Source organism: Parasteatoda tepidariorum, chromosome 6 (genome assembly GCF_043381705.1).
Source record: "Parasteatoda tepidariorum isolate YZ-2023 chromosome 6, CAS_Ptep_4.0, whole genome shotgun sequence".
Lineage (NCBI taxonomy): Eukaryota > Metazoa > Arthropoda > Arachnida > Araneae > Theridiidae > Parasteatoda > Parasteatoda tepidariorum.
The window spans coordinates 34,264,418-34,291,318 of NC_092209.1; the positions used below are offsets into that span (position 1 = coordinate 34,264,418).

At 27.0% G+C, this 26,901-nt stretch overlaps 1 protein-coding gene across 17 annotated transcripts in view; it reads right to left on the bottom strand.

Annotated features, from left to right (window-relative positions):
* The window catches only part of LOC107436679 (RNA-binding protein Musashi homolog Rbp6), a 463,932-nt gene that overhangs the window by 428,199 nt on the left and 8,832 nt on the right, over positions 1–26,901 (bottom strand). For all 17 annotated transcript variants that reach the window (XM_071182213.1, XM_071182219.1, XM_071182217.1 and 14 more), the window contains exons 2-3: positions 4,144–4,184; positions 556–637 (exon numbers count right to left, since the gene is read on the bottom strand). In XM_071182213.1, the coding sequence (XP_071038314.1) occupies positions 556–637; positions 4,144–4,184 (123 nt within the window). The remainder of the gene's footprint in view (positions 1–555; positions 638–4,143; positions 4,185–26,901) is intronic.

Sequence of the window (26,901 nt, forward strand, 5' to 3'; positions counted from 1 at the left end):
AATTGCAATATGATGTCAGCATATTATATATATATATATATATATATAGATAGATATATAAAGATAGCAATCCATTAGTCCTTTTTTGAGAAAAATATACATAAACCGTTCTTCCCTCTTGATTTTCAAAATAGTTGAAATTAAAACAAAAAAGAAAAACAGTAAAAAAAAGTAAACGATCATATATATTTTATGTTTTGAAATGGTTGAATATTACAAAGTAAATAATTAACCAGTTTCCTTCTCAGATTTGAATAAAATAATTTAAATAGTTACTGGTTATAATATAAAAATGATACGTTAATCTCAGATCACGATTTGATTGGGTCGTCAATTTTTTAACTATTCATTTTGTTTAATGAATATAACATCTCCTAAAACAAGAGAACCTGTTTAAAGAAAGGAATAAGCAAACCGAAACTTTTATTTGAACCTATACCTTGAAGTATTTGCAATGTGGTTTTGTATTGTGCAATCTGTAGCATGCAACTTACAGATAACTCTTATGATCACGTGGTTACGAATGGAAAAAAAGATCATAATGAGAAAACTCACCGTGATCTTCTAGTTGTGGGATCTTTCATGACCATGACTTCGGTGATCTCACCAAATTTACTAAAATATTCTCTCAGTCCCTCTGAAAAATAAAACATTACTAGTCAGATAAAAAATTCTTAATTCCAAATTCGAATGTACCTTACTAAATTAATTTAAAACACATTAGTTTCGAATGAACAATAAAATAAGAATAACATGAAATTAGCAAAGATAATCCGTAATTTGTAGTCAACCACTTTTTTTTAAAAATCAAATAAGATCAGTTCAATTTTTGTTTGTAATTCTTAATGTTTAGCAAATATCATATCATCTCATGTAATTTACTAACGAATAGCCTATCTCATATTGAAGTCTCATCATAAAAACACAGTTAAAGTTGAAATGAGAATGCATATAAATGCCTAAAAAGAACTTCTTTAAAATCGTGTGATAATTGCTATTCTCCCGTATTACATGAAAACATTACACTTTTAAAATGGCAAATATTTTATGTTTATAATTATGTAAGGTAAATAAAAAAATATTTAAAATAGTTACACAAATATCTTAAGTTTCAAATAATTTTTAACTAACAAATTCCAAAATTTTTATTTAATTAATGGTTTATTAGTAGAAAATCAATATTAAATGAACTAAAAACAATAAGCCTGCAGAAAAAGAAAATATTTCGGAGTTTTTATAAAACAATTAAATTTTGTAAAATAAAACATTTGATACACTTGATAAACTGAGTCGTATATCTTTACAACGATTGCAACTGAAACGATTCTTCTTATTTTACGATTCTAACAAAAAATAACTCTTTTTGGTGCGTGTTTTTTTTTCTTTCTCGCCAAAAGAAAGACGGTGCCAAAGATGCTGAATGAAAATCTCATGTGATCATAAGAGGGCTTTTAAAAAATGCATCTTACACATTCGCCTTTGGTCTTTTCAGAATACTTTGTGTGACGTAGATACGTCAAGCGCGGAGGGGAAAAAAAAAGAGAGCAATACCTGAATTTTGGAATCAATCCAGCAATTCTTTTTACGTTCGCGGACAGATTTTTCCACTCCAGTTTTTTTGGAAAGAGTGGGGTGGGTAATAATAATAATAACGATATAATAGGTGAGGGAAAATTTCATCAAAATAAAAATTTTTACCGCGTTGTTTCTGAGATGCTTGTTTATGATTATTAATATCATTTCTATTCATTGAAATCTATAGAGAAATTTGTTTAGACACAATGAAATAAATATTTTAAAAAAAATTGATAACTGTTAATCTAATAATCAAATTTTCACGTATTAAGACACAATCTTGTTAGTTCAAGAGGATAACCGTAATTATGCTAATTAATATGTGTCGACAATATTTTAAAGTACGAAATAAATTAAGAAAACGCACTTATAATTGAACATATCAACTTTACGATAGGATTTGGATTAGGGAATGTCGCAATCTGAAAAATATGTCCATATAGTTGGGGAAACGGTAGAAAGATTGGGCAAGTTAACGTCAATTTCTTTTTTGGCGCATTTTTTCGCCATATTTCTAGAAGTTTTCAAAGAAATATAAAATTATTGCGCAAAAAATTATTTTATGCAAATATAGTAACACGCAGAAAAAAACTATTATTATTTAATTTAAGGGGGACAACACTACAAAATATTCAAAGAATAAAAAAATAGCATTTTTTTTATAGTTTATCTTTTTAAGATTTATTGTACCAAAGTATTGAATTGGTTTTCGTAAAAAATATATAAAAGTTTTAGCATAGTATATGAACCGCGGTGCGCGATGCGCTGAGAAATAATGTAATGTGATGAAAATTTCACAATAATAAATAATCGCTTACATTTATTTCACAGTAATAAATGTATGTAAGTGAGCTTATGCGTTCAGTTGATTATAGGATTCTTTCACTCTTTTCCAAACAACTATCATTTTGGCTATTTTATGGAGTTCATTTTGCTTAAGTTATGTAGAAAAAAATAATTAACGGTACCTTCAATATAAATGCAACTTATTTAGCTGTGCCTTGTTAATTTCTTTGATGAAGAAATTTAAATTAATATAGTGTTTAAACCTTATTTCTAATAAATTTGGTTAGTTTGAAATGTTGTTTACAGCTACGTATGTTTCATAATGCTCAAGTCATCCAGTTATAGGTTTGAAATTCTATAATCAGATAACTTTACAATTAACCGTATGTGCCACCTAGTGGCAGGGGACAGAACCAGAAAACATTTAAAACAAAACAGAAAAAAAATTTCTAGCATTATTTTGTTTCTAAATAACAGGTACTTAGCAGTTCTATTAATAATTGTTTATGGTCATAATGATCTAACTTGCAATTACTAGGGAAAAATTTTTTTGTGTACATAAGAATTTTTAACAGATCTTGAATACTTTTGTTTCGCTTATTTCAAATATACAATCGCTTTCTCGCTCTCCAAGCTACAATTTTTTTTAAAATGATATTTTTTGATTGAAATGTACAAGTTTAAATCAGTTATAAACAACAGAGGTTCTAATACAGGTTCTTACAAACTTCTAATGATGATCAGGGCATATCTTCGTGATTTAAAATTGCATATGAACCCTACGACCGGAAATGTCGTCATACGCAGCAGGGAGAGCTTCCCTATAATGAACTGTTTCTTAGTGTGCTTCTGAATAGGACATAATAGGAAGAGTTGCTAGCCGCTTACTATGACACCTCCTAGTAGGGACTCTCTAGTACTTCCTTCTTTAATGTCCTTATTTGGACTTTGTTCCATTAAACCCTACATTCAGTCAATCAATCTTAGTAAGGGCTCCTATGCAATTTTAGTTCGGATGATGTGCCCTAACTTCCCTAAAAAATATTAGTAACATTAACGCAAAACCCTGTTATTTGTATGTAACATAAAAACCTTTAATATTTAACCTGTTATAGATATATATACGTAACGTATATGTTTTATGTAACTCCGTTACCCTGTTATATAAACTTGTTTTTAAACTTATATATTTCGACAAAAAACAGACTAAAAATGTCATTTAAAAAAGTCTGTAGTTTTAAGTGCAAAACTAATTGATTTTAAATCCCCGCTCTCGAATTAGGCAATTATTTGTATAAATGCAACAAAAAAAATTGTTCACTAGTGTTATTTCTATGAGGGAAAAAGCTAACAATAGTAACATTCACTTTCATGAAGGCACTTATAAAAATAAATTTAATTATTTTTATAAGTGCCTTGATGTTCCTTACTATAAGTTCCTTATTTAAAAAAGTTTGCAGTTTTAAGTGCAAAACTAATTCATTTAAAATCCCCGCCCTCGAATTAGGCAATTATTTGTATAAATGCAACAACAAAAAAAATTGTTCCCTAGTGTTAATTCTATGAGGAAAAAAGCTATCAATAGTAACATTCACTTTCATGAAAGCACTTATAAAAATAAACAAGGTTTCAAAATAAAAATATTTATAAGTAATTTTTTTATTTATTATTATTTTAAACTTAACTAGTGTTAATTTCTTTTCAAAAATAATTAGCATAAGTCCAAATAAAATGCATATATTTAGTGCAATTCAAAACAATTAGCAATTAAAAGGTACTTACCAGGTGCTGTTTGCCAGCTCAAGCCCCCGACAAACATTTTTCTGCTCGAAGAAGAAGTACATGAAAGAGAAAAAGAAAAGAAAAAAAAAGAACATTTAGTAAATTTTCGAAAACTTTTCTATTACACTTTGTGACAGAAGAGTTCAATGTTAAGCTCTAAAGATTATATTGCCACTCAACCTTCGGGGACGCTTAAAACAATACAGACAAGTAAAAAGGAAACTAATACGTTACAAATAAAGAGAAAAATTACTCTCTTCTTTAAAAAGAAAAGAAGAGTAAAAAAGGGAGTCGGGTTATCTTCTTAAAAGAAATTCGGGAGAAACGTAAATTGATCAGGAGAAACTTTTAAATAAACTTCTTTTATTTAAAAATAAACATTGAATGGCTGTTGTCTGTTAACTTGTTTATATTATTTAGGAAGTAGGTTAAAATGGGATGAAACACTCTACGGAGGATGATTGGTGTTATACCGTTCTAAACGAAATATCTTTTTTTTAAGATTCATCGAGTTATATAATATTCTGGATTTTAAAAAAATATTTCGGGAATAAACTATCTAAAGTACTAATTCTCGAAAATGTAAATGCAGTCGGACATAAGGGGGTTGTATTGATATTTTATATGCGTTTTTTTATGATTATTAATACTAAGATGCTGTACTTGCTTATATTATTAAGGAAGTAGGTAAAAATAGGGAGAAACACTCTACGGAGGATGATTGGTATTATACCGTTCTAAACAAATATCTTTTTTTTTAAAAAAATTCATCGAGTTATATAATATTCTGGATTTAAAGAAAAAATATTTCGGGAATAAAAACTATCTAAAAGAGTACTAATTCTCGAAAATGCAAATGCAGCCTGATATAAGGGGTTGTATAGATATTTTATCAGATTTTTTTATGATTATTAACACTAAGATGTTTACTTGTTTATATTATTACTGTACTTGTTTATATTATTTAGGAAGTGGGTTAAAATAAGATGAAAAACTCTACGGAGGACTATTGGTATTATGCCGTTCTAAACGAAAGATCTTTTTTTAAAGATTCACCGAGTTACATAATATTCTGGATTTAAAAAACATATTTCGGGAATAAACTATCTAAAAAAGTACTAATTCTCGAAAATGTAAATGCAACCAGACATAAAGAGGTTGTATAGATATTTTATATGAGTTTTGTATGATTATTAATCCTAAGATGCTGTAAAGTGAAGTTTAGCTTTTACCATGTTTAAAATAATGTATTTCAATTCCATGACTACACACAATTATATTTAAAAGAAACATTTCAGAAAAAGAGTTTTAAAATTTATTAATACGCGGAGTTTAATAAATGCTTTAATTTAATAATATGATTTACATTTGTTTTATGCCGTTGTAGATGGTATTTCCGTTTTTTTATCTTGTTTCAAAGATCGATTCGGTATGATGAAACTGCATTTTGAAAAATAAATACTTTAATAATTCTTAAAAAATTAAAAAAAAAGTTCGACATGGTGTCAGAAATATTTCTCATTGTTAAAATTATTATTAGTAAACAGAGTTCAAATTTTATAATTATTTTAAAAAATGTAATTGGAGTCGGATATGAGGAGTTATATTATACAACTCCTACATAAATAATACTCCTATATAAATAATTTTATGGTGCTGTAAACTACGACTGTGAAATATAAAATTACCAATAATGAGTGCAAACTATGCTTAAAGAGCATGTTATAAAAAATATTTTCTATGACATAAATTAAGCACCTTATAATTTAGTTTTGTTACTAGAATGACGGAGTTTTTTTTTTACCAGTAATTTCCTTACCACACAATACGGTCATTTTGCCATTTTTTTCCGAGTAATGGGTCTTAAAAATATTTTCATTATACTTGCATTAGGTGTTATGGCGTTTTAAATTGTACTTCATTTTTATTTTGTTTTCTAAATTTGATAACAGTATGATAATTTGATAACAATATGATTAATTTTAATGATAATTTTTCTAATTTTTTTTTCTAAATTAAAATATTCTAAATTTGAAAACAATATTTTGAGGTATCTAAAAATATATTAGTAAATGAAAATTTAAAATCTTCTGTAACTTGAGGATTTAAAAAATATTTTATATTCGTATTATCAGTAATAATATCACGGCCTATAAACAAAATCCTCTTTTTATTAATTGTTTTAAAAATCTTTGTTTATTTAAAGAGGTCTGAATTTTAAGAAAGGTTAAGGGAATAAATGATATTAAAATGTAAATACAAAAAACTATGAATACTGTAAATTGCTCTTTTTGACACAAATGCCAGTTAAATACTGAAAATGAATTCACACCAAAATTCAAAATAAATTTAAATTTATATATTATGAAGTTAATTCTCGCTCATGATCTTCTATATTTTCTACACAGGAAAAAATTTTGGTGTATAGTAGCCATCATTTTTGGCGCTGAGGTAAACTAAAAAAATTTACAGAGCCACATTTTTTATTTACTTTTTCACTGTTACAGTTTTATTTATTTATTTATTCTCTTTTTATTCATTTTTTTAAAACTTACAATACACATTTTCATGTGCATTTGAATCAATTAAACGGCTTAGTTACAAAAACATTTTGTTTAAAAAACTTTAACATTTTTAGCAATATATTCGTCCTACTTCTTTCAAACAATTTTTCGCAATTCGGTACTTAAAACTGTATTCGCCATAGCTTTATCTTTGAGAATGTACTTGTAGTGTATTTGTAATATATTTTAGTTACAAACACACTTTTAACATCAAACTGTAGTTATCGTGCAAACAAAAATATTAAATTGACAAAGTAACAATAGTTTTAAAGAATTTGAGCAAATAAATTACCAACAATGCAATGTGCTTGTTTTTCAAACCAAATTTTTTTGCAGTGTATCTATTATGCATATTTTTGCAGTGAATCAATTATTGAATGTAATATACACGGATATATAAGTTGTAAATAAACAAACATACAAAAAATGAATATATAAATAAAAAAGAAGTATAACAGTGAAAAAGTAAATAAAAAATGGGACTATAAGCACGTAAAAAATAATAATTTACCTCAACAACAAAAACGGTGGCAACATACTTTACACCAATTTTTTTTTACAGTTATCAACACTCTGTGCATTTTTCAAAATTTTTTTCAAGTAACTGTATTTCAAAAGGCTTTTATTTATAATCTGCACAAATTAAATCTTAAAAAATCAAATTCAAATAAATAATAGTATTAGGTTGTGTAGAATCAACCCGAGATAAAATGGATTGAAAAAACGAGGAGGAAAAAAACAGTGGCAGCAAAGCTGTCTCCAATCAATACATCTGGGTCGCTGCAAGATTCAAAGCTCTTTGGAATTTTTTTTCTTTATAAGTTGATTTTATAAGTCTAAAATATAAAGTTCTTTATCAACAAACAATCCGCATTTAATCGTAATAAACTGATGTCTCGTCATTTATCTAGATTGCAGCTCTTTCCTAACATTTTCTTCCGATTTCGTTAATTTTTGTTTGTTAGAACTTTATTTTTCCTGTCAAACCTACATTAAGATTAAAGAAGTTACGCATGCACTATTTGAAGCAATCATTACATTAATTTGAAGATTAGGCAAGTAATATTTTTCAGAAAATAAGTCATTTGGTTTTTTATAATTGCCAAAATAATATATTACAAAATTTTTTTTTTCTCTCAATGTACAAAAATGAATATTTTAATCTTTTTTAAAACTATTTAGTTCATTGCATACATATGCAATGCATAATTATACACTGCATAATTACATTGCATAATTATATTATAATTATTATTAAATTAATTATAATAATTAATTATATTATTAATTGTAATAATTAATTATTATAAAATAAGTATTAAATTATTAAACTATACAGGCAGTTCGTCATATATTTTACTTCCAGAGATGATAAACTGCATCAAAGAATGATATTTAAAAATTTAAAAATAGTATTTATTTACTACATAATACGTCTATGTGCTTGTGAATAATTATATCTAGTTAAATGAGTTATTAATAAATTTAACTCTTAATACTTCGTTTACAAGATTTAAGTATTATGCAACCCTATGAGTTTCGTATAAGGTTACAATTTTGCCAGTTTGTTAATAATATTAAAATTTTTAAATAATAAGTATTTTTAAATTAAATATTAATCAATAAGCAATGGTTGAATTATGTAATTAATTAATTAAAAAAACAGAAATCTATTCACTACGAGTACTGCCTGACTTGATATTCATGATAGTTCATGATATTTTGATGTTTATGATATTTTGTTCACAAGATTATGAATTATCATTTCCATGATTTTTTAATAGGTACCTAGTTAATATTTTTAACTAATTAATTTCTTTTAACAATATCTTTTACAAAGAATAATTTTTTTAGTATTATTTATTAATCTATTTAGCTAATTCTTTATTCAATGATTTGATGATACATCCACGAGCTGCCAACATATAATTAAAAGGTTGAATTTGAAGCTTTAATTGAGCTTTTCGAAAATCACTTGATGTTGGTTTAAATAACAGTGAGATATTTAAGTTTTGGGAAATTTAATTTAATAGCGTAAGAATTATAATACATAATTCAGTATTTTAACAAGTAAACTTTCATTTAGTGCTAAATAATTCATTCATTATGATTTGATGATACAGCTATGAGCCGTCAGCTTACACACAAGTTTCTATTATTCATCTATTTAGCTAATTCTTTATTCAATGATTTGATGATAGAGCCACGAGCTGCCAACATATACTTAAAAGTTTTGATTTGAATATTTAATTGAACTTTTTAAAAATTACTAGAGTTGGTTTAAATAACAGCAAGATAATTCGGTCCGGGAGAAATTTAATTTCATCGTAAAAGAATTATAATACTTAACTCAGTATATTAATAAGTAAACTTCTATTCAGTGCTAAATAATTCATTCATTATGATTTGATGATACAGCTACGAGCTGACAGCTTACTAACAAATTTCTAAACTCGTAATCACGTTTTCCAATTATTTCCACGCGTTGTTGTAAATAACTGTGTGACACTTCAGTGAACAGCGCTTTACCTAACTATTTACGAAGAATTTTGCATAAAGAGCAGTATTTAAAATATCGATTCGTACATTTAAGTAGGAATACATGTTTTATTCACATAGCTTGGCGGTTCACCTACGAACTATCAGCTTATTAATAAAATTCTCAACTCGTAGTCACGTTTTTCAAATATCTTAGCGTGTTGTTACATATAACTACTTGATATTGCGGCCGGGATAGCCTGGTCGGTAGGGCGCTGGGCCCATATCCAAGAGATCGTGGGTTCGATCCTCGCCGGCCGAAGACTCCCCGTGTAGTAAATGGTGACTGATGCACGTTAAATCTGTCGAGTCTCAAAGTCCTCCATGTTCCCACAACAAATCAATACCTCTGGGGGTACTGATCCAGGAGTTTCCTTGTCTTCTGGATTGGTTCAAAATTACAAGGCTACGGAGTTGAACGTAAGTAGTCGTAAACCCATGAAATTGGGTCGGCTGTTCAACGACGGTTATAAAATAAAAAAATAAAAAAAATAAAAAACTACTTGATATTTCAGTTTATGGCGCGTTACTTTCACTGTTTATGAAGAATGATACTCAGCTAAATGAATTATTTTAGCAATTAATTTCAACACTAGTTTAGTGCTAAATATTTTTACATTCACATGATTTGATGACACAGCTACGAGCTGTCAACTTACCAATAAAATGCTCACCTAGTAAACACGTTTTTGAAATGTCTTCACGCGCTGATATAAATAACTGCGCGGTATTTAAGTTAAAGGCTTTTTACTTCTTTCACTGTTCATGAAAAAACATGCTTGTATGAAATATTTTGACAATTACTTTCTACGGTAGTTAAGTACTAAATATTTCGTTCCCACGAACTGATGACGTATACGGTCAGCTTACTAATAAAATTCTCTACTCGTAGTAGAGTTTCTCTTTTTTCTTTTTTTCAAAGAACTCTTTGATTTTTTTAAATAAAAACAGCGTATATTTCAGTTTATAGCGTTTTACTTTCAATGTTTACAAAGTGAATATTTGTCAGTGAATTTTTACGCAACTTTGGTGTTTAATATGTCATTCTCATTGTCGAATGACACAACTACGAGTTGTCAGCTGACTAATAAAATTCTCAAGTCGTAGTCGCGTGTTTCAATTACCTCCCCGTGCTTAAATAACTGCGCTTCAGTTCATGGCGTTTTACTTTCACTATTTATGAAGAATTGTGCTCAACAATATGCAGTATTTTAACAATTAATACCTACACCAATGTAAAGTTAAATATTCCATTCACATGATTTGACAACCCATCGCCGAGCTGTCTGTTCACTAATAAAATTCTTAATTAGTAGTCGCATTTTTCTAATATCTCTAAGTGTTTAACGTTTCAATTTATGGCGTTTTGCTTTCACTGTTTATTAAGAATTGTGCTTAACAATCTGTATTATTTTAACAATTAATATCTGCACCAATGTAAAGTTAAATATTTCATTCACGTGATTTGACGACCCATCCTACGACCTGTCTGTTTACTAACAAAATTCTTAATTAGTAGTCGCGATTTGCAAATTTCTTCACAAGTTTAAATAACTGCGTTTCAATTTATGGATTTTTACTACCACTGTTTATTAAGAATTGTGCTTAACAATCTGTATTATTTTAACAACTAATATCTGCACCAATGTCAAGTTAAATATTTCATTCACGTGATTTGACAGCGTACCCACGAGCTGTTTGCTTAGTAATAAAATTCTTGACTTGCAGTCAAGTTTTTCAATTATATACACAAGGTTAAATAACTGGTTTTCAGTTCATGGCGGTTTGCTGTCATTGTTCATGAAGAACTGTGCTTAACAATATGCAATATTGTAACAATTAATATCTACATCAATATAAAGCTAAATATTTCATTCACGTGATTTGACGACCCATCCTTCGACCTGTCTGTTTACTAACAAAATTCTTAATTAGTAGTTGCGATTTGCAAATTTCTTTACATGTTTAAATAACTGCTCTTCAATTTATGGATTTTTACTACCACTGTTTATTAAGAATTGTGCTTAACAATACGCATTATTTAAACAATTAATATCTACACCAATGTAAAGCTAAATATTTCATTCACGTGATTTGACAGCCCACCTACGAGCTGTCTGTTTACTAACAAAATTCTTAATTAGTAGTCGTATTTTTCTAATGTTTATGAAGAATTAGGCTTAACAATATGCAGTATTTTAACAATTAATATCTACTCTAATGCAGAGTTAATTATTTCATTCACGTGATTTGATGACCAACCCTACGAGCCGTCTACTTACTAATAAAATTCTCAGCTAGCAGTCGCGTTTTTTCAAATATCTCCATGTGTTGTTATAAATAACAACGTGATATTTTACTTCAGTGCGCTTCGATTTCATTGTTTATGACAAAGCCAAGTGCGAAGACACTTAAAGCAAAGAAATGCCCCACACGATGCCAGTTATGAAAGTAGTAGATTATCTTGGCTGCAGTCCTTGCCTCTTGACAAATACCATTCTGAATGCGAATTCTCTATCGTCCCGAAGACGAGCAGCTGTTTATTTTAAACATACTGAAAAATAAATCTATATCTGAAATGGAAAGTTGGCACTCCCGAGATTTAGGTTACAGAATGAGAATACATATTTGTTTTACTTGTCATGTGTAGCTTTACCTGGATTAGCATTGAGTTGCACATTTTGCGGTGGTAGGCAAATGGCAAGGAGGAATTTCACCAAAGGAGAAATGCTACTTTGTTTCTCGCTTTTATTCCCCTGATTCTAATTAATCTTCATAAGTTTAGACAAAATATATGATACTCGTTTTGTGAAACGTTGTTGATCGCCAAAAAATTATTAATATAGGACTAATTTAACTTAGAATGATTAGTTCAAAGCTGTATTGTTCGTAATTTAATAATGAATATTTTAGTTTTGTATTGGGAAAAAAGTTTAGTAGTTATAAAATATTACCACTACAGTAGTATGAGGTGGTATTTCAAAATTGTGATTGATGAACACTTTGACGGAGATTTTTTACTAAACATATTTTAAATTTTTCTTTCAATTTAAGTCAAAATAACTAAAAATTTTATAATTAGTATTTTAATAATTTAAGATTATGAAATGCAGCATGAATTACCGGTGTTTTTTTTTTTTTACGAAAAAAGGTAAAATTTTACAAACAATATTTTTTTTAAATTTTCAGTTATTTTTAGTTATTTAGATTTAAGAGGAACAGTAATTCACCATTGAAATTTCTCTAATTTACAAAATCAATTAAAAATACATTTTTGAATAGGAATGAAAACAATTCGAACTACTTCTTTGGATTTTATATTTTAGTACAAATATAATTCAGATAATCTAACAGACTCTTATTAGTAACTATTAAACTATTTATTTATAATTAAAAAATACCAAAATATAATTGAAATTGGAATTGAAATTAGAGAATTAGAAAAAAAAACATATGTAAGCGTCAGAAGATTAAAATCATTTATTTTTTACCATCTAGATTGAAAACTTATAACGATATATCAAATTGATTCGTTTATTTATTGATCGCTGAAGAGCATTAAAACATTTTACAACTTTATGAATAAATATAACTTAAATAAAATAGCATCTTTAACCTAGTATAAAAAGAAAGCTTGAGCATGAAAGCTATTTTTCTACTTTAGTTAAGCTAAATCATGCTAAAATATAGAACGGCACTATTACTGCGTCGTGTTTTTATGTGTTGATTTTAAACACGTTTAAAAACAAATCAATAACCGAAATAAAAAGGTGCCATTATTAGATTTTGGTTGCAGAAATGAGATTACGCATTTAACCTTTACCTGGAATAAATTGAATCACACATTTTATATTAGTAAATAAATTACAAGGAGGGAGATTTTTCACCTAAATCGAAATGCTACTTCGTATTTTCTGTCCCTTCCATTTCTAATACCAATTAATTCTTATATTCTCGGAGAAAATGTAATATTCGTCTTTTAAAATGACGAACGCTGCTCATCAAACAATGATAAATGAAGGATTAATTTAAATTTAAATAAATTGTAAGAAATGGTATTGTTTGTAACTTAATGAAGAACATATTATTTATTTTAAATTATTTATTTTAGAACATTTTAGATTTTTATTTGAAAGACGTTTAGTAGTTCTAAAATATTTTGTAGTAATATGTGGCGCAATTCCAAAATTATGATTGATGCGTGGGTAAGTTTATTTATTTGTCCTTAAAGAAATTGAAACACTTTTTACGCGAAAAAAAAATACATACTTATTGTTAGATTAATATTTTTTTTTTGTTTGTCGATCAATGGAGAGTATTTAAACATTTAAAAATTTTACGAATTAATATCAATTAAAAAAAGAATTATAATTTAGGTAGCTCTCCTAGAAAACTTAAACATCAGAACTATTTTTCTAAATATAATTAAGAAATGCTTGCTAAAATATAGAACAAATTCAAAACTAAACTAGACTGGCAATGTGTCGAATTTTTTTACGTTATGTTTTTTGTTTAAAATAAACTTTTTGTTAGAAGAAAAGAAAATAATTTTAGATGAAGTTTCATGATCTAGAGCAGTGTTTCCCAAAGTGTGGTACTTGAATAGTTCAGCAGGGGTACGTTTTCTTATTCGAAATATCTTGCAATAAACAAAAATTTCAAAAAATTTTATTTAAAAACAAAGCTAGCCATAAAAATTTACGATTACGTGTTTTGCTATCTGCTATTTTTTGCAGAGTTGACAGTTAATTATTAGTGGTGTCAACAGCCAGTTGTGATTTGTAACTTTTGTGCAATTTTTTATAGTAAAAAATGCATTAATTTTTTTATAAGGGGTACACAGCGTTACGAAAAATTTAGAAAGGGTACACGAAAGTCATAAGTTTGGGAAACACTGATCTAGAGTAAACAATAATTGGCACTAGTTCTCCTCAAATTTACCATCGGGGCTTCAACTTTTTAGCACTTTGAAATTTATGCCATAATTGCTGACAAATATATGTATATATTCTAATAAATGTTTTTATTGGCAAATAAATGTTTTGATAAATATTTCAATTATTTTCTTATTTCATAATAAGCTGGCTGAATAAAAGACCGTAGTTCGCAATTGTGTAACATATTTTTACATATTTCTTAGGATCAGGACTCTGAATTTATTTAATAATTCAGGATCTTGAATAGATATTAGCAGCTAATAAATATTTAGCAATTTTTTATTACTTTTTTTTCGTCTCTTTAATTATTGATAACGACTTCTCTATAATCAGTACTTTTAACTATATTCCCTTTATTCCATAATGAGTTTGTCGCTGATTAAATAACTTACAACTAAATATTTAGAAATTTATGACTATTTACAACTTCATTATTTAATTATTTACACCTGTATGTGCCAGATACTGAATCAGTTTGCTCCTATATATTAAGAAATTTATAATTCTAAGCCCTATGTTTTATAAAGTTAATTACGCTCTCTTCTGAATAATTGTAATTTGCTCCTAAATATTTAGTAATTTCTAACGGCGTTTCCTTTATCTCATAATGTGCTCGCTCTCGAATAAATATTACTCTAGGTTGAGTAATTTTTTTATTAATCTTCCATTTTTCCACACTGTTAAAAATTTCTAGGAAAAAATGCTTAAATAACAATTTATTTAATTATTATTTCACCGTATTCAAACAAAACCGTCAAATAACCATAAATAGGCTGGTATTATTTACACTGTTAACTGTGAAAAAAAAGTATATCAACTGCTTTCACCTAATGCGGTTAAACAATCAAAATTTTATAGCTCTAACTAAGCCCACCTTATAAAGCCACCTAGTTCCTTGCAGCTGGGTGCATATTAAAGCCGAAGGAACTGATTTGCCAATCTCATAACCGTCAAAAAGTAGGGTTAGAGTTCCATTGTTGACACCATAATATTTCCTCCATCTAACACGTGAAGAGTTTTTAGTGTCCTGCACTCCCCGTTTTGTGACCCTGGACTATTAGAATACGATACTCTAATTCTCACATAGATGGCAGCACCATAAAACTGCTTAACACACAAAAGTCTAGCATTTTTCATCTCTTATCATAAGTGAAACAACCAGATAAACTAACTAAACCGCATTCAGCGGTTCATTTGATAAAACACAACTCAATCACAATCTAACTCTAATGCCCATTACCTAAAGAAAAGCCTAGCCCAATGTCCAATTAAATTTATTTTTTACGGTTTTATAACCATGCCATAATTATTTTTAATGGTTGAAAAACCGTATAATTTCACATTCATAGTTTTTTAACCATACTAGTAGTAAACAGTTTCAGAACTATAAAGGTAGAAATGTTCTTTACAGAAAACTTTACAATTGAATGGACAGACTGCTGCTTGTCATTTTACCGTAAGTTTAGAAAAATTATAACAGATCATAATGTGTTGGTTAAATAAATAACATAGAAATTCTGAAAACATAATCATTTTCATGAATTTAGTTATAATCACTACTTCATAAACTTTATTTTTTCTTCAATAATTGCAATCATCACTTCATTTATTTTACTTAAAAAACATTTTTAAAAACGAATTAGATATCATTTAAAACGAAACTCTTTTCAAATGATATGTTAAACACATTTCTTGTTGTACGTATTTAAATAAAATCGTTAATCTAAAAAAAATCACATCTCTATACAAAGATATTAAGCACAAAAAAACTGTACAAAAATAACAAAAAAAAAATTTTCTCCCTGAAAAAACCTAAAATATGCTCGATTAACTAACAAATCGCAATGTTTTTGATACATTACGAACGTTCTCCTAATCTCTTCGTCATCGAAACAAAGTGATTCGACTGTCACGCGAAGTCTGCAGAAGTATTGAATACCGATATTATAAGACGAAATCTGTGAAATTGCTGAACTGAACTTTGAGTAAGTAATTTTGAAACTGTGACAAAACATTAATTTTCACACGCAACTGCGAGATTGTTAAATGCACACAATTCACGTATAAATTGCCTATCGATTAATGCATCAATATTCTGAAAATTAGATAAATTGTAAAATTAATGATTAAGGACATAGTAAGAATGTTTTTTTTTTAATATGTTGTATAAGTATTTAAGAAAAAATAAACTTTTGTCCGGGTCTTAAAACTTCTCCTTATGATAGAAATAACATAATTTAGATAAAATTTATATGAATTTTTTAGACTCATTATGCATTTTTCAAAATTGAATTTTCTTGCAAATATCGTGCTTATGAATCTTAACTAAATGCTTATGATCCTGTTATAATTTGATTCATGGTTAATGTTATCTTACTTAATATTTACACGTTATTATGAATTTTGTTATTGATTTAGTTTTATCATTTTTGCGATTTTAATGTAATTGTAAATTTAATATATCAAAAATAGTTTAATAGTTATCAAAAATAGTCTAATAGTTACTAGAAAATCTGTTAGATTATCAGAACTTTATTTGTAGCAAAATATAAAATCCAAAAAAGTAGTTTAAAATTTTATTTTTTCATTCATACTCAAAAATGCAACAATAATTGATTTTTAAAATTAAAGAAATTTCTAAGACGAATTTCAGTTTCTCTTAAATCTAAATAATTGCAAAAAAGAGCATATTTGAAAAATTATGGTTTGGAAGTGCTTGAAAGATTTTATCTTTAACGCAGAAAAAGACACCGGTACTTCATGCTGTATTTCATAACCAAAAATTACTAAAATGCTAAATGTAGTATTTCACTTATTTTGAGAATTAATACAAACATTTTAAAATAATACAAAATAAAATATTTATTTTAAATTAATACAAAATATGCATGAAAAACTTGTTTAATAATTTTTTTGCTTCAAATGATTAAAGGGTTTATTCTAATAAATAACATTATGATCTCTCATCTACAACATTTTGTTCTACCAATATATTTTAATTGGAGAGTTCTTTAACAACTCACATATTTCAAAGTTGTAATGCATACATTAAATGTATGTTTTTCCCGCGAATATTTTTAAATAAAGTTCTTTAAAATCAGTATGTTTAACTGAATTTTGTCACATATTTATATTATGTTTGTTGTTGAATTATCGTTTTACAGACGTGGATTATTTCTAATACAATTTCCAAAAAAAATAAAAGTTTACGAAAAGTGGAATTAAAAGGGTCAATCGATATCGGGTTTCATTAGGTTTGAAGAATAAGTGGTTAAGATATTAGAGCCTACTACTAATCGAAAATTTTAATTTTCAAATATTTGATATTGAACAATGCATCTATCACCCTGGTTATAAGCCATAAATCTATAAAGAAGAAAGAAATGTTTTAGTATTGCAAGCATTTTGTAAAAGTAATTTTTTTAAATTTTTGTAAAATATTTATAATTATCTTTAATAATTAGTAATATAATGCATAGATTACTCGTCTAATTACTTCTACGGATATTTTATAAATGGAATACTCGGTTTATTTTTAAAATTAATCGCGACAGTTGAGAGTTTTAAATTGGGTGATTTAAACAATACAAGTACAAAACTTGAATCTGACACTCTTTACGTCACAAAAATTTCCTAACCTAATTTAGAAAATCCTATCAGCTCAGAAAAAGTGTATTTTTGAAAATCAAAATATATAATTACTCTTCACTGTTTAACGAGGCAGTATAAAATTACTGCAATTTTTAGAACTTTCGACTTACATTGGGAAATTTTTAAATAAAAAGACTAAGTTTTAACATATAATTAGAATCTCCACATATTTATGAAAGCTGGATAAATTGCTAACATTAATCGAAAATTTTTAATAATAAATTAATAAATTTAACTCAAAATGCAATTAGCTGCATATAATTTTTTAAAAAATCTAAAATGAAGTTTTTTTGTTTAAAGGGAATTGAGTTAAAATAGCAAATAACAGATTTTTATATTTATTTAAAAGTATTCAATGTTCAAAGTTATAATGGAAAACGGAAAATAATATTTTCGTTATATAGTGTGATGAAAGATAAAAGGAACATAAATTGTTATAAAGGGGAATTTTTTTCATCGAAAATTAACTTTGCAAAATAATTATAAAATAAAATAGTTTTTTTTATATCATTTCATTAACTTTTCTATTTGTTTTAAGGTAATCCTACATAACCACTTATTCAATTAATGAATGATTTTTTTAAAATTTACACAAATGAATAGATTAAATTTAACGGTTTAGATAGCTTTCAAAGATTTAAATAAAGATTTTTTTGAATGAAAACTGCTCTATTTGTTATAAAAATTGCATAGAATTAAATGCAACCAATAATTTTAGAAAAAGATCCTACTGTAGATACCTATGTAGGTATCTAAATGTGCCAAAAGCATTAAATTTTATTGTTGTTTTTTTAATTTTTTTTTTTTAAAATTCCTGGTGATCATTTTTAATGTTAGCGTTTATATTATGCTTCAGTCAATTTAAAAAAAAGATTTACTTAGCCTTTTTTAATCATAGGTCGGTAATTTAAACAGTTTTGAATCTGTAAATTAACATTGAATTAAAGTAACTAAATCACACTATAGATTAGCACAAATATTTTAATAATGTTATTTAGGTACACGAAAACATTTTAAGCAGAAAAAAATTACAGTTTGAGGCGGCAAAAACTTTCATGGGATAAAATAATGTTTTAGAATTTTTGAAAGTTATAAGACGTGATAAATTACAAACTTAATAAACCACAGGCTGCTAAATCAGCCACAAGACAAGCTGTTTCACGCGAACGGAAAGAGTTACGTAAATCTGTAAATTGAATAACCTTTAATTTGTAATTTTAGTTCATTTCAATTTTTCTTGTTTAAAAAAAAAGAGAAATCTACTTCATTTGAATATTAACAATTAGTACTCTCATAATTAATGGATAAATTTATACATTCAACCAACATTGGCTTTTACGATTTTAGTATGGGCATTTCAAAAGCTTTTGCAATTTTTTTTGTATAGTAAAGTACCCACACTATAAAAAATTTCGGTTAAAAGTATCACCACTTGCGTCATCCGTAAAATCCATTTTATCGTAAAACCCATTTTTACCGCAAAATATTATATCATATATTTTACAATAATATTTATTTTATTAAAATGATTTAGTGATTTTACAGTAATGTGAAAAGTAGCTATTTCAACTTTTTAGTTCCGCAAAGTGTCTCGGTAAAAATAGATTTTAAGGTAAAAAGTACCTGTGATTTGATCCAAAATTTTTCAAAGTGCATACTGTAAAAACGTGTATATTCAAATATCATGAAACTTTCCTCGTTTTTGATAAAAACGTTTCCTGGTATATGCTCCGAGAAAAAATTTCGCGTCAGTGACATAGGTGAACACAGTGAACATTTGAGTGAACAAAGATTATCTCTGCACTCTTTTATTTTTGAAAATAGGGATATTTGAGTGAGCAAGTATTATCTCGCCTCACAAATTTATTAAATTTTTAGAAAACGGCCATAGTCTTGACTGGCGTAAAAATAAGATTCTGCTAACCTATCCAGACAATAATTCGATTTCTTTTGTGTTCAACAATAGTAACCTGTCGATAAAATATTTCTGTGAAAGGTTAATTTTCGTATTTTCGAATTTATAAATTACGTGTAATATTGCAAACACGAAATTAATCAAGAAGTTTCTACATTCAACTTCATGAAATATAGAAATGCCTGGTCGGGATAACCTGGTTGCTAGTGCGTTGGTATCCTGTCCAAGGGGTCGAAAGTTCGATCCTCACATGCCAAACACTACAGTTAAATATTTTTACACTTAAATAGTCTAAAATTACAGTTAAATAGTTTTGAAATAGTTTTTAAAAACAATATTTTATTAGTGCTGCGTGATCACACAACATTTTCGTTTTGAAAATAAAAAAACACAGCTATGTAATACATCTTAAAGTGCAAAATCATATTTAAATTTCAGCTAGTACCACGTGTTACAAAATAAACTGCACATCAGAAACCAGACATATGGAAGGCATACAGAAACCAAAATTATATTCTATATAAATTTGCAAAACATTTAAGGACACTTTATATTTTCTCAAAACCTTTCCTATCAGAGTACACAATGACCCTAAAAGCGAAATATGGCAAAATTATTACCACTTAAACATTGAATTCCAAGCCTCGTCTTATCAGACTCAAAAGAAGGTTTGCGTAAACAATGAAGATAAGATTCATAAGATTTAATATACCTGTGTATGTGAATCAGGGGTAAGAATGATAAGTTTCAAAGCATGAACCCTCTGAGAATTATTCAGCGGTTGTTATTCTGACAATAACTAGAATTTTCGTTTTTGATCTGATTAAATATTAATTTGAATCCAATCAGTTCTACTCAATTGAAAAATAAATCTTACATAAATTTATAAATTGAATAAATGTATGTAAAGTGTAGTGAATTCAGAAGCCCACAAAATTTGTAGATGAAATTTACATTAATCTTTTGCGAGTGAAATTTTTTACCCACACCCCTAATTTATACAATTGAGTCTTAAGAATCGTTTTTTGCGACATTCATTTAAGGAAAAAAATTCAAATAATACTTGAGTACATAATAAATGGATAGAAAAATTTTAAAATTCATGTATATGAAATTATTATTAATTTTTGATAAGCATATTCTTCAAGATCGAATACTGACCCTTATATTATTTGATTTGATTTTTCACGACATAGTTTGTAAAAACCTCAATGATTTGTAATATAAAATATATAGGATAAATATATAATAAATTCATTCATTTAGTATAAATGATGTTCGTTTATGCTTGGGCTTCCTTCTAAGCACATATAGTATGGTATTTGCAGAAGTGTTATTTAAAGAATTAATGCAAAGGGATGAATATATTCATTGAATCATAAAGTTTATACAAAAAGAATAATAAATTTAATAAAACCCTACCAGTCATAAGAAATCGAGCTTTTCTCGTTGTTGTTGCAACTTGCCAAATACCGGCAAGGTCTGCTTGGTGAAACCAATCGAATTTAAGGTAGAGGGTGCGTTTCTTGTTTATCAGTGGCACCATCTATCGTAAAGAATGCGACTTCAGTCACATACACGTCACAGCCCGTTTATAGGGCGCCCACATTCAATCATGTACGGATCGCTAATTTGACTTCTACCAGAGAACCATCTATCTAAAATTTAGAACCCTCAGAGGAGGTATTGAATTGTTATAAGAACGTGAAGGATTTTGTAACCCTACATCTTTAATGCGCACCAGTCACATGGGAATCTTCAGCCGGTGGAGATCGAACACACGACGTCTTGAACATGGGTTAAATGCCCTACCAACCAGGCTATCTCGGCTTCGCGAGCTTTTCTAAAATAAGCTATTAAAAATTTTTTTCCAGGCAAATACCTTAAAATAAGTAAAAGCTATAATTTTTCACCGTTGGAAATTTTCTTCCTAACAATGTTTCTCTAACGACCAACACAAAGTAAAAAACTGTACACATGCATTTAGGACCTAACTTGGTTTAAGTTAAAAATTTTGCAGTTACGCAGTATAAAAAACTAAAAATCCAATTACTAAACAGAGAATTCTTAATATACGTTATAAAAAAAAATTAATTACTAAAATAAGTCTTTATGGACTAACATCAGGGGTCTGTCCAGACATTTTGTGAAAAGTCCGTTTTTCGTGAAATTGTGAAAAAATTACTCACATTTTTTCAATCAGGGTCCACTTTTATGAATTTGTGCAAATAGGGTCCGTTATTGCAAAAAAAAACTTTTTCAAGGAGTTTTTAAATTGTAAAGACATACATGATAATGCTCAACACTGTAAAATTATAATTAAAAAATTAAATTTTAAAAAATAAACAACAATTGCTGCTTCTAAATTAGAGATGCAACATACAAATATTTGGTATTTAGCCTATACGGCTGAACGCAGAATATTAATTTCGGACGAATAATGGAAGAATCGTCTGCCGAAGACAAAACTTAATTCGTTTACATCCATCTTTCTTGTTTTCTGCCCTGGAAAAGGTTTATTCGATTGACAAAATAATAATGAAGATAAACAAATTTGTGAAGGGTCCGATTAAAAGAAAAATCATTTTGTGAAGGGTCCGTTTTTAAGTTAAAATATTTTGTGAAGGGTCCGTTTTTATGGAAAGATATTTTGTGAAGGGTCCGTTAACGGACCCAAATTTCTTCTAAACAGACCCCTAAACATGAGAGCCGCGGTGGCTAAGGGGAGAAAGTGTTCTCGTCTCTATGAGCTGACCCAGGTTCGAATCCCAGCGGTGGCTGGTTGATACGGATTCTGATCCCGGGTCGCACCAACCACAGTGCTAACATAAAATATCCTCAGTTGTAGACGGATCATGGGTTAGAATCCCCTTGCTGTAGGGCTAATCGTGGGAGCTTTTAACGTTTTTCCTCTCCATGTAAATCAAATGAGGGTAAGTATAAACAAAAAGTGGTCCAAGTTTGTCTCAATGCTTGTTTAAGAGTTTCCTTGTCTCCTGGGTTAGGTTCCAAATTATAAGGCTACGGTGTTGAACACTTACAGTTGGGTCGGCTGTGATTATATTATTTTAAGTGCTTATGATTATAATATATAAACGTGGACGGAAACAATTTGAAGTGTAAGAATATCTTAATTTAACTCATGAACGTTCAGTCTAAAGTTTTACTCGAAACTGATGTGTACAGTCCATAGACTACATAACAAAAATAATAAAATCATCAAAAGAAGTCTTAAATTAGAAAAATAAATATTGCAAACATACTTTAAAACTATAAATAATTTACACTATTAAATCTTTAATACCATATCTTTATTTCTAATAATTGGAGTAGGAATTGTTGATCAAGATAAATTAAACAAAGAAATTCTAAGGCTTCAATAAATATTTACTCATTGTCGTCAAAGTTAATTGAATGTAATTTTTTTTAATAAAATTTGACTTTTACGCAAATGGAAGGAAAAAAAAAGGAAAAATAATTTTACGAAATATAATTGTAATTATATCATAGTGTAAATATTTTTATATCATCTACAGACATAATTTTTTTTAAAAATGTAGCATTTTTGTTTGATTGTAAATATTTAATAAGATGTATAGTCTTATGCATTGGAGGTGCGTTATATATTTGTTGAAAAATTATCTAATGTACTGCTGAATAAATCCGAAATAATCATTCTTCATGAATTATTACATTAAAAGTTCATTCTTTAGGTGAATGTTAAGAGATAGTTACAGAATTTATAATAAAATATGCATCCAACGCTGTTAACAAAATTCCTCAGATTAATTAATTTAGTTCACGTTTATGTTAGGCGACGCTGATTTAAAAGTAAATGTAAAAAAAAATATATGTATATATATTTTATTTATGATCTAATGAAAAATTAATGTGTGAAATAAACATAAAATCACTTTCTCAAAATATCCCTAGACATTTATGACAAAATGATCTTAACAGAAAGAAAAAATAACTCGATATAATAATGAAGCAGAGTTTTATAATAATATATATATATATAAATTTATTTCGGTATATATATACTGATATAAATTTAGATTGATATTTATTAGTTAAGTATGGTATTAAGTTTATATTCATATTTATTTAGCAATTCATTATTATTCATATTTATTTATATACCACGGTGTTAAACTTTCTATAAGTACCAATTTGCCACATGTATTTATTGACTAGCTTGCTTGCTGTGATGTCCTTTAGTTTATTATATCCATTCTACGCTATTACTTTTTTGTTATCACCGTTTTCATCGTACTTAGATGCATTTTCTTACATAATAGCAATTTATTTGGTTTACTATTTTAAGTTTTCCTCGAAATTGTGCTTGCAAATTAACTTTTGGGTATGGTTATTTGTAAATAAGTATCTTTCTTTCCTTCAAGAAGGATTGGAAAGTTATTTTCGTTTTCATTAATTTATTATAATATTGAAACAAATAATAATTTATTTTAAAAATTTTGTAAAACAAGTAAACAACTATTATAATAAAGTATAACTAAACAAATTATAACGGTGTTTTTTTCTCCCTTAAAACGTGAAGAAAAAGATGTTTGTTACTTTATCTACTGAATATCACTACTAATCTATAATATCTACAAAATTAATGTTTGATTATACTAAAACCACAATTCGTTAAACTAAAAGTCGAATGGTTAACTAAAAAAAGTAATATTATAATAAAAAGCAAAAGCAAGGATAAAAAACGTTTAAGAATAAAAAATAATTGAAATTAGAATTGAATAATTGAAACAATTTTTTAAAGAAAAATGTTCGAGGATATACTCTTTTCTTCTTCTTTTCTTAATTGTATAAAATAATGTTAGTAATTATAATTATAACAAAATTTTTCTGAAATTAAAGTAGAATTAAGGGCGTTAAATAACTTTCTTTTTAAATACATTGTGAAAATAATTGTATCGCGAATTGCTTATAACAGAATTGTTTAGTTTCAAATTAGTTCTAAATCGCGATTTCGATCTACATCACACTAATATTTTACCTTCGTTTTAATATAAAGCAGCGCACAAGCAAGCATTTAACCCACCGGCTGTTCTAGACATAGTGGTTAAAAAAATTAACTTTATTTATAACTTTATTTATTTCAAATGAATTTTATTAAATTTATTTATTTTAAATTAAAATGGCAGAATAACAAATCTAAGTTATTGCACAAACATAATAAATAAACATTTTGTCATAAAATATTATATTTTAAAACATGACTTACGTATTAAATGAAATTATTAATTGCGTTACCGTAACATTTCGAAAATAATTAATAATAATACTTCAGTAACGTTTTTCTTTAAATACTCGTGCATAATGCTACTGTTATTGTTTTGAAATACTTTGCTTTAATAAAATCTTATTTCAAAAGATATAATATGCTTAGTAGGAATTTTTATTCCTAATTTTTATTTCGTTTTTGTATCAAATTTTTAAACACATCGTGGTTTCAATAATAATTTATGAATATTTTTAATGACATAAAACTGACATAATATTTTTTAGAAAAAAAATCTACAAAAGGAGTTATTGAAGACATCAAAATCTGCTACCGAATCTATCTAAATAATTAGTAATTTTTTTTTATTTTTCGTATCATATTTTTTAAGATATCGTAGTTTCAGAAATATTTTATCAATATTTCTAACGATATAAAACTTATAATTCTATTAGAAAAAAAATCAACAAAAGTTGTTATTGGACACATTAAAATCTGAATCAGATTCTATCAAAATAATCAGTAATTTCCTATTTAATTTTTTGTACCATATTTTTAAGCATGTCGGAGTTTTAATAATAATTTTTCAATCTTCTTAACTACACAAAATTTATAATTTTATAAGAAAAAAATTAGAAAAAGAGTTGTTGAAGACATTCAAATCTGCGACAGAATCTGTCGAAATAATCAGTTCTTGGGCATTAATCTAACTATAGCTTTAGTTCTATCCTCTTTCCCTAACAATTAAAGAAATTACTTAAGTTAATTAAGAATGTTTGGTAGACTCGCTTATTTAATTATTTCAAAGAAGTCGGCTTATGTTTTCTTACAAACACGTCTCTAAGGAACATTCAATTGTCTTCGCCTCTGACAAGAAAAGTTTTAAACTTAAATGTATGAAGTTCCAAACTAGCACTTTTCAAATCTAGTTTCCACTTCCGGCTTTTAAAGGTTAGAATAAATTATTTTTGGAATTTTCAAAATAAATGTTTTTAAGCATTTAATCAAAATTTTGCGATTAAAACTGGGTTAAAATTAATTTAAATATATAAGAATAAATTAAAAATTACAAATTGTAATAACTAAAAAAATAATTTTAATGTTCTGAAAATGAAATGAAAAATGAATTTTTGAAGTTCTAAACGAGCACTTGTCAAATCCAGTTTCCACTTCCGGCTTTTAAAGGTAAGAATAAATTTTTTTGAATTTCAAAATAAATGTTTTTAAGTATTTAATCAAAATTTTGTGATTAAAACTGGGTTAAAATTAATTTAAATATATAAGAAAAAATTAAAAATTACAAATTGTAATAACTAAAAAAAGAATTTTTTTCTTCAAGTTATTACCGATTTAATTTGTTTCGTTTCATTTTAATTGTAATCGTCTGTAATCGTTTTAATTGGACTGATGTAATCAGAATGCAGTTGAATTATCTTTGTATATTGGAATAGTCTTTTTGTGATTGAATTTCAAAGTATATCAAAACAATTAACGTTATAATAAGTAAATGTCTTAGAAAACATCGTTTTATTTGAATTGTTGAATATACAACGAAAAAAAAAAAGCTGAAAACTACTTCAAATAGATGATTTTTTTATTATAGGAATGGCTGGTTGATTTCCTTATCTAATTTTTCAACGAAATTAGCTTATGTTTTCTTACAAACGTGTTTCTAAGGAACATGTAATTGTCTTCGTACTGAGGAGAAAAGTTTTAAACTAAAATACATGAAGCTTTGTACGGGCACTTTTTAAATCTAATTTCAACTTCCGGCATTTTAAGGTTAGAATTAATTAAGTTTTCGATTAAATAGTTAAGTAATTAAAGAAAGTTGGGTTATTAAAACAGGATTAGAATTAATTTAAATATATAAGAATGAATAAAAAATACTGATTGTAATAACAAAAA